Genomic DNA, 10,162 nt, shown 5'->3' on the forward strand with positions numbered 1-10,162 from the left:
AGGGGTGGCCATTCTTCCGCTCTACTTAGGAAGTAGTCTTGCTTTAAAGAGATCATATTCAACGGCGCAAGTTCACTCAAAAAACGCTTAGTTTATGTGGGTGGCGTAGTTGATAAACTTTGAGGACTGGTGAAACGCGCTTGCCTTGCCTCGCCTCTAGTTCAGGTGAAATTGAATTTCTTTATTAACTCTGCTAAGTAATTACCTTCACTTATTCGCTTGATTCTTAGAGATCAAGGATCCATCAACCATCTGATAGGTTGTCAAATCAGTATGAAAAGTCTCGAAAAAATTCTTCCAGAGTTGTCATCCTAAGAATGAAGTCAGTCTATCTGCAAAAGCTAAAATGCATTCTGCGGATTTCTTCTGCCTGTTGGAATCAAGATAAAATGTACATCTCACGAGATCTTAAAAGGGATTCGAATATGTGGCCACATCAATGGCAAGGAATTTAACTGCTCAGCAACGCGCGAGTAACCATAGGTCCCATTATTAGTCCGGAGGCCGCAGATTTGTGTTGTGTCCGCAGCTGATGATTTCTGACGTGCAAACGATAGCCGCACATTTGTCAACTTTTCAGCACGGACCGACTTTGCTCGTAGCACAGAGCTGGGGCTTCATTTTTCACGACCATCGGCTTACACACCAAACACGATTTTGTCCATAGTGTTCATGTCCCTTCAAAATTTAGAGGAAATCTGTTTTTTCAGACTTCCCACGTTTCTGGCTATTCCTCATAAGTTAGTCAAGTTACTTAAGTAAATCTAGGTGATGTCTTCATGCCGCAAATTCCCGGATGTACTTCGTCGTCCTCTGGACTGCTTTGAACTTGTCTCCATTTTCACATGATCCATACCTCTGCATGGCCGTAGTGGGGTCTTATGAATCTCACAGCCAATTGTTAGCGCACTTTTGGGGAAAATAAACCGAGACTTCGGATGTTGCATGCCGTCTTCCATATGTTTAACTAAGAAACAATGCCAACGCCTTGTTGGCAAACATTAGTTTGCTAAGATGTATGTTTATGGTGTACTTTAAGGGCAACAAAGTACTAAATATAACTCCTGTGCTTTCCGACTATTCGTTAAATAATCCAAGTGAATGCGTACAGTACTCAAGAGGCTATATTAAACTTAGGGATCTCTACATGATACTTGCGTAGAAATTAACGTTTAAGTTGTCATATATTAACTCTTCCTCAATTCGGTCTACCTACCATCGCCTAACAATTGATCGTTCTCTTGGCACACTAAGGGGGGTTTTACTTTAAAAACTTGGGGAACGCAGAATACGCTTCATCAAGAAGTGATATATTTTCCATGAATAAAAATATTCCCATTCAGGATCATCTAGCAGGTCAGATTAATTCGGTTGCACGGCGTTCTTGTTTCCCCTATTCACAAGATACTGGTGATACCGTTTCAAAAAGGCTTAATGTTTTCTAGTGCTTAGGACTCCTCAAAGGTAGCCTTTATATTCAAACGGTTTTTAAGGCACAAATTTATTACTGGGGTAGAAAAGGGGCCAGAGCAGACTTTGACTGAACAAGGAGTTCAATTTCTAAAGTCTGTATCAGTCTGCTTGTTCACTAAAGCGTTTATGCTTTTTTTGAGATGCAAAGGGCGTTGAAACGCTTATATTTGCCATATTCTTGGCTTTCTTTTAAGACCGAAGCATAATATATTCAATTATTGCCGTTGTTCTGTTGAAATACCACCGGTGGGATGTGATTAAATGGGCAGACTGTTGACAGATTTTTCAATTATGCACACTGTTCGCTCGCCTCGGTCTCCTTGATTAGGGTTAGTATATATCGACCCAACCAGATGTAATTTTATTCTTCCGCGTGCAAAACCTCGTGGTGGAAGCTAAATGGTGGCACCCCACAAAGCGTGTAAGAAAACCCTATGTTGGTCCGTTTCATGCATAGATGACAAATATATAACGGTAAACTATGAATACTGTGATTACGCGGATCAGATGAGAGAAGCCTCTTTGGACGCTATCAAAGACGCCCTTTATGCTAAACTCAGCCATACGTTAAGATGTTTTGATGCGTCCGTGCAGATGTGGGACTTTATAAACGTTTTGTAATTCTGGGTGTTTATTTGGTTTATCTACGGTCGGATGAACTTATATAAATTTGGTCCTCTGTAACGTAGACTTTACTGACAGTCTGGATGACAGCACTAGGGCTGTTGTGGAATTCGCACCTCGGTGTAAATGAAACGGAGACAAGTTTTTGACTCTGCCAACCCTGGCATTTAGTGCCATGAAAGTCCCAGTTAAACTCGATCGGCAGCGTGGTTTCACAACTCTGGTTTAAAACGTTGGTTAAAAACAAGATTCAGTGCCTACTAATATGACTTAAGAAGATTGGAGGGAACCTCTTCTGAAGAGGGCCAGACACTGTCAGTTTCCTTTTCATTTGTTGGCCCACAACAACCCATCAACCTACAAAGCAGCGGTTCTTTAAAGATGTAAATTGCAAGAATTTCTGGCCATGCAGTCTTGCCTTGTTTTATATATCGACTGTATACATGCCTTTAACGAGGAACAATTGCGTAAATGAAAATATATGCGGTGATTTAAACAATGCGACAAGAGCCAATCATATTTACGGGAAGATGTCATGGTAACCGTAGCCTACACAAACCAACACGTGAAGTCACCTGATGTGAACTTTTGCGTAAGTTTTCTATCTGCATTTGTTCGAACAGAACTAGTACTGTCTTGCATTGACATTTCAGGCCCCGTAATCCCACCTTTTGCTGAAAGCTAGCGTTTTATTGACAACCAACCGGGATGAGTTCTTTCGTGGATTACTCCTATCGCTACCCGATAGATCGCACTCCAAAATTCAACTTGCTTCCAAATGAACAAATCAAGCAGGCCAGTTCAGTGAAAATAACCCGGTTGTCTGGAGCCTATCAGCCTTACACCACCGATATTCGCTTTGGGGCGGGTGAACTTGTTCAGGGACAAAAGGTTCCAAACACCGGAGAGCTGCTACAGAGGATTCCGCTCGAACGGGACCTTCACAAAATTCAACCATCTCTGGACAAAAGTCTCAATTTTAAGAAATGCAGTCCCGTCGATAGTCTGTCCATATCGGATTTTCATCGCTTTCGCCGTCTAAAAGACTATGAACAGAAATTAGTGTCGCGCGTCCCGGATATTTTAGCCTATAAGTACTGCGCAAGCTGCTCTGCCTCCCATTTGGGAGGCTGCATTGGCTGCCGAAGAGATGACAGATATTACCAGCATGGGCCAACACGAAAAATGCCATTCCGTAATCAACGTCCCGATCTACCGTTTGGAAGGGGACATTACGGTTACCAGCATGAACAATTGGATCGGCATAATACTGGACATTTCTGGCTTTCAAAGTATCACTAATCTCGCCGTTCACTCTTTCAAAATACCAAAACACTCAGGTCAATCGAGAGAAATCTATGTAAGTTCATTTGAAGAGAGGCAAACCACCTGTTCTTATATTATCCATCCTCCTGAGAGATGTTACAACACTATTCAGATAATATATAGAGTAAATTCATCGTTCATTCTTCAATCTAATGTTTGAACCATACTCCCATTCAAAAGTGTAACAATGCTTTTTATATTGGCTTGAGGTCTTCAGGCATCCTCCGTGTCAGTGCCGTTGAAAGAGACTGTTCATTTAACTCACGAGGATTTCTGTGTTGGTGCCAAGTAAAAGCAGAAATTTCTGCAACAGAAATCCACCACTTTAGCCGAGGATATCAGCTCACCGGGGGGGGCTTGCTAACTCAACAGGGAGGGATTTGAAAAATAGTGGTTCTAAAGTCACTACCTCTGGCTCCGGTATCCATAAAATGGAAGAAGATCCTTAGGTTAAACGGTAGAAAAAATATCGACATCAGATTAGAAACCTCCTCTGTAAAAAACAAGGCAATGCTACGGATTCCACAGGGCCAGTTTTCGCTGTTTTTTATCTTATGCGGACCAGATTCAAGAAAAAAGATTGGCAGAAAACTTTGAACTCTGAACAGATAGCGACAGAGAAATCGATTTTGACGCAGATAAGAGAAATGCGGAAAACGGAAAACTGGACAGTGCAAAGCCTACATCTGAAAATGATCATCTGATGGACAGCATAAATAAGTTCGTTCTTCCAGTACTGGCAGACTAGCGATTAGGTGGGTTAAGAGTAACCGTTATATCATCCTTCCATACAAACGAAATACCTTACAGAACAAAAAATGGCCCAGCTGTAACATGCTTCCGGTGCCTAGCTGCCATGCTACTGAGAAGAAGTACGAGGGCTGGATACTACCAGGTTGCCCAAGCCTAGCTGGAAGTCGAGTGGCAGAGGCGGGGTTCAAATCATGGACCCTCCGGTCAGTAAATTCGCGCTCTAACCACTTGGGTCATCTCTCCCCGTACTGAACAAGCGGATGGTGAAAAAGAACCGTGGAGGACGTACATAGAAGAAAACAAATGGAAAGTTATTGATGTAATATGATGTGCTGTATTGTAATGTAATTTAGTTTGACAAAATGCTATGTAGTAATGTAAATATACCGAATAGGTAGAACGGAGCGCATACAAAGAGATTTCAAGAGACGCGTGTGATGCCATACAATGTTATGTGTCATAGTGTTTACCCTATCATATATCACCGCATTTGACGGTATGTTGTAGTCAAACACAGGGATCAAATGCGGGGTGGAGATTTATTGGGTGCTTTCTGAGTGGAGTGATGTTTCCAACACGTATCGTGGCCCGTGGGTCAAAATTCTACACTGATAGTTCAGACTGACCAACTCAACAGGAACATGCAGTCGTGGGGCAGACGGGTGTAAGCGATAGGTAGCTATGGGCGCAGGACACCAACATCTTAAAGCCCGTCGCATAAATCGTCCATCGAAGTCGGTACTAAAACCACAGTGATGAACACGACTGATATTCTATTCATTGCTCTATTCATTATTTCTCTTGTTTTAGTATTCTATACGCTGTACTTATACGCCAATTAGAATACATACGTGCTACTTGTTGCGCTGATCTGAATTCTGGATTTCTAGTCCGTCTAATTATTCCGATATAAGTCCGAAACTTAATTCTCACAACCACCCAAGTCGAAGGAATGAGGATGTGTCGAAACACACACAAAATCCGACTGCTCAACGGTGGCCTGCGGTGAACCTTGGCCGTTGTGATTTATATAAAGCCCAATGGACAAAGCCGACCCACAGAGATTCTGAGATAGACACCACACTGAAGAGTTTGTTTAACCGGTTTAAATGGCCAAAGTACAAGTATCCATGGTGATGGGCACAAAAAATGTAAGGGGAAAATTATCCTCGGAAAAGGGTTGTCGTGGGTGTCAACTCTTCCTATGCCGGATCCAATCAGCAAAGGTTCATTGTAAGTAGGATCGCAGCTGGGGAAATAACCGTTTTTTCTTTCAAAAAACACGCCCCATCAGACTGATTACGGTAGATTTCAGGTGCCGGAGCAGCTCCGTGAGATAGCTTGTATGTTTTACGTGTTACAAAAGCGAGAAGCCCATATACGACATATTCGGCCCACTTTGCTCAACTTATTCGAAATTCGATGGACGCGGGAGAAGTTTCAACCATCAGCAGGTCATTTCGGATTTGAAAAAATATCCTTCCAACGAGGAAATTTACATGAAATCAGGTTTTCACTTGGGTCAGTAGTACGATAAAAACTGCCTGGACGAAAACGATCATTAACCAACGTAGGCACCAACAAGAGGCGTGCCACAGTGACCTTCGTGAAATTCTTTGCATTTGAATAGGCTTATTAGTAGTAAGATACTGATAAAAGTTCGGTTCGTCGTGAGATAAATGGGATTCACTGGCAAAAAGCGGCTTCCAAATGAACAGCATTAAAATAAATGAAAAATTAGAATATTATTAGGTGCTTGGATTACGTGTCCATTTTTCGGCACCTCAACATTTCTTCCTTGCACCTATTGGGTCAATCCTAAAAGCTGCGATTTGTAAAGGCTGACAAGTGTCTCCTGGAGGAATGAAACAAAGGTTGTAGGGAGAGTGTTGATCCTGGTTTAGTTGACCCATCAACTTGTTTTTAACTCCGAAAAATCAATAGCAGAATTTTGGTGAAGAATATAAAGATCGAAGCACTGTTTTTCCAGTGAGAATATTCTATTTGCTAGCTTAAATGTTGATCGAAATCAGATGATTCGCTTATCCCAGTGAAACGGAAGACCCAGGAGCAAAAATGTCTCATTTACAATAACAAAATTTTTATGATAAATATTCAAATGATGAACAACTTCAATTTCAAGAATTTTCATCTGCATTATCATTTGCAGATGAAGACCAGAGGAGGGATGGTCGTTGTTCCGAAATCCTCTCGAGGCAAGAATTGAAACAACCTGCTGAAACATTCATCCCCAACCAAGCAACATCCAGAAAAAATTTGAGAGAAACATGGAATTTTAGGAGTGGTTGATCTTTTCGATCATAAGATTCTAATCAGACAGACACGTTAGTTTGGTATACGTCAGCTGTCTGAGTGTTCAAAAATCTTGGGTTGAAATGTACAAAATACTCGCAGCAAGTGGTTGAATACTAATAGTCCGGAAAACAATCCATGACTGCTGGTATCATTTGAACGGGCGTCCAAAATACACAGGCACCACGATGCTAGGCGTTTCCGCGCTTACCGTGTTTGCTTACCAGTTTGCAAGAATCGCCCCAATTTACACGTATTCTCTGGGTTGTAAATGACAATTTATGCCAAATGTCTGCCCACAAGTAGTCAAACAAGATACAGATACGCCAATGATGCCGCTAGAGTTATTAGATGCAAAGGCGTAGCTTATACAGTTTGAAAATCTTTAAGGAAGCTTGGTTACAGGGATAGAATTTTTTCTGTCCGTAAAATCTCTCGTGTACAGGTGGTGACATTAGCTCGAAGCCCAGCATTTTCTACTTGATCGAACTGTTTAGCTTTCATTGTTAGTTTTTTTCACAACGCACTTATGTGGATTATTTTCCACTGATTATAATGCGACTCGGTAGCAATTTTCCAGTGTATGCTTTCGTCGGCAGAATGATTGCGTGGTCATCGTACGGTAATGTCCTTCGCCAGGAATGCAAGGCTGACTAGTAAGCGTCTGTCCGCACTGGTTCAAAAGCCCTCCAACAAAATTGAACCCAGATGGGTATATTAGTGCAGGTCGACACCAAAGACCTAATGCGTTATCACAGGGCCTCTTTTTGTATCCCGTCAAGAAGCAACAACACCGGAGAAGCTAGATAAACTAATCAAAATTAGCACAAAATTAGAGAAATTTTATTTTCTTGTCAGTACTTCGTTTAGTTTTGATCTGCTGCGCCGTAAACCGACGAGATTCATTGAAACAAAATGTTGAAGAGCCAAAACCAGACAGAATTAGTAAGGGCTTCGAGCTACTGGTTGTAAGATCACACAAAAATTCACCTGACCATAAGTTTTAGATTATCATACAGCACGGTTTTGTTTAATTGTTCGGGACTGTGTTAGTTAGTAGTATATACATTGTTGACCAATTCAGCTAGTTTGAATTAGACCGATAAATTTGCTTTGTTTTGGCACACAAGGTTTTGATAGCCATAATGAGATAGAGAAAAAACTGTCTCCCAGATACGAGCAAGAAAATAAAAGTTCATCCTGATGCAAATAAATCTAATTCACTCTTTTTCAACACCCTCAGTTAAACGACAAGTGCTTTCCTAGAACGCTGTTGCTCTACCCAATGCCAATTTCAGTGGTTGCTCATGTCTTCGTTGGGGAAAATTACACTCTATGATGTGGGACAGAGGCGGCTTATAGAACCAAGTGTTCTCACCGCTGGACTGATGTTATTTCTGCAGTAGTCCAAAGTTTCATTGCCTCATCAGTACACGTGCTTCATACTGCATGATCGTCATACGTGAAGCCAATATTTGGATGAATGCCTAAAACCTGCAGCATATGGAGACTGCCATTTAAAACACCCAGTAAGCAACAGAAGCAGGGCTACATTGTGCGTAAAATGTGGAAATTCTTTCATATGACTCCGTCGAGGTCCGATTCTTTTGAGCACGTTGGTGACTGTTATGCCTTCTAGGACGAATCGTAGGCACAAGAACATTATTTTTAAAAGTTAACTCTAAAGTTCAGTAAATAACAGACACAAAGCTGAAATACTTATGATTCAAGGTGGCCAGAATGTGGGTGCTTCTTGCATACATGCACTAATTTTTGGCACAATTTCAAAACACTGTCTTTGCTGACTGATTTGGATCTATACACCAGTTACTTACACGTATGGTGGACATCTTGAATCCGCTCTTACATTTTTGTGGTTCCCGGACGATGTGCGATGCCATACACTAGTTTAGGTCCATCCTGGGAATTTGAGACCTAAAAATTAACTCGCTTGAAGGCCTGAAGGTTAACTTTTGTTTTATCAGCACCACATCTAAGGGGCTATGAAAATAATTCACTATATTTTACCTATATTCTGAGTCGATCTCCGCGTGCGAATTCCTGTGTAACCACCTCACATGAACTCAGATTATCGCGTTCAGTTCGGCTACTCAAAGGATGTGCCATTCGAGACACTGCACTCGCCGGTATTCCACTGCTATTTCATGCATGGTTCAGTTGTTAAACAAAAGAGAGCCAGAGGCGATCAAACATTTTCTTCGCAGCGAACTCAGCTGCGCTGGTTACTGACGTCTTCCTGGACAGGCCCAATCAATGGTTGGAGGCATTGTCAAACATGGACCAGTCGTGCCCTCAGTTGCGCTCGAGCATCCAAGCTATTGCCTTCAATGCATAATTCTATTCCCAGTCCCCTCCACTTAACAGTCCACCTACAGTACTGTAATTTATCAGCTCCCGTCTCCAATGTGCAGCTACCTATCCCACTTCCCCAAATTATCGGTGAAGGAAACTGTGGCAGCTACAACCACCGTACGACAAGTACGCGGTTGTTACAGCTGACAGGATGATGGTGATGATGATGATGGTGATGATGATGATGGCGATGATGATGATGATGATGATGATGATGATGATGATGATGATGATGATGATGATGATGATGATGATGATGATGATGATGATGGATCAATGCAAAACACAGGAAAGTGGAGTGCCTTCAGGAGAACATCACATTTAACCCGTAGAAGTTGCGAGGTATTTGTGTGATTCTTCCTATCACTCGTACTTAAGCAAACTAATTGAAAATGATTCTGTTATCCCGCGATTCATTACTACCAAATAGGACGTTTGTCATCCTTTCCAAAACTAGCTACTGGACTACATGAGCAGACATTAGGCACCTCAAAACATGTCGTTCACTTTGTGAAGACAACTGAGAACATAGTGGTATTCACAGTTGACATCCAGACATTCAGCTCCGATGCAGTTGAGCTCCCCGTCAAAAACAGATTGGTGTCCACGTGAGTGTATTTTGCAACTGTTTTCACAAATTGTGCACAAGTTGACTGAAGGTAAACTCCGTAGCTGTTTTTACCTGATAAAACCTAAGTAGGGCGAAACCGGAAGTGGACGAGAGATGCTATTTGGGGAAAATATTTTGTGATCCTCGAATATCGCAGAAAATAAAAAGCGATATGGCCTTTTTGAATTATTTATTGTTGAATAATATCAGAAAGGGAGGAATAAGTTGAGCATTATGGGGAAACTAAATTGACGTGCAAATGAGTGTAGTTCGTGAAGTCCCTTTTTTCAAATAGATAGATAGTTATTTCATATAGTTTGTTCCACACGGTTGAGGCTTATATTCCTATTTAACACAAGTTACATTTGGTACTTTTGCGACCGAAAATATGAAGGATAAGCAGCGGTCTCCTTTGTGGGTAGCGTTAGAGGAATGAGATTCCTAATTGTTTATTCAACTTGATTTTGATAACGTCTCCTTTCTGTATGACATGCTCTTGCGGGGAGACTACGCCTCGTTGGTATTTATGGCCGTTTGATCCACAAAAGGCGCATTTACGCCTATCCCAGTCAATTATGCTCGCAGTACTAGTTCTCAAAGAAGGATATCATGACCAATGCCACAATTTCGGATGGAACTGCCTGGAACTGACAGCCAAATAACGCAATACTCCAATCAATAAGAGTTCGT

General features: G+C 41.6%; 1 protein-coding gene across 1 annotated transcript; it reads left to right on the forward strand.

Annotated features, from left to right (window-relative positions):
- Window positions 1-2,805: 2,805 nt before the first annotated feature.
- On the forward strand, window positions 2,806-3,399 carry T265_01633 (hypothetical protein; the record flags this gene model as incomplete). The annotated part of the gene is made up of 1 exon (XM_009165699.1): window positions 2,806-3,399. The coding sequence occupies one exon, from the start codon at window positions 2,806-2,808 to the stop codon at window positions 3,397-3,399; it is 594 nt and encodes a 197-aa protein (XP_009163963.1).
- Window positions 3,400-10,162: the final 6,763 nt, after the last annotated feature.

The sequence above is a fragment of the Opisthorchis viverrini genome (assembly GCF_000715545.1).
Source record: "Opisthorchis viverrini unplaced genomic scaffold opera_v5_18, whole genome shotgun sequence".
NCBI classification, from domain to species: Eukaryota; Metazoa; Platyhelminthes; class Trematoda; order Opisthorchiida; family Opisthorchiidae; genus Opisthorchis; species Opisthorchis viverrini.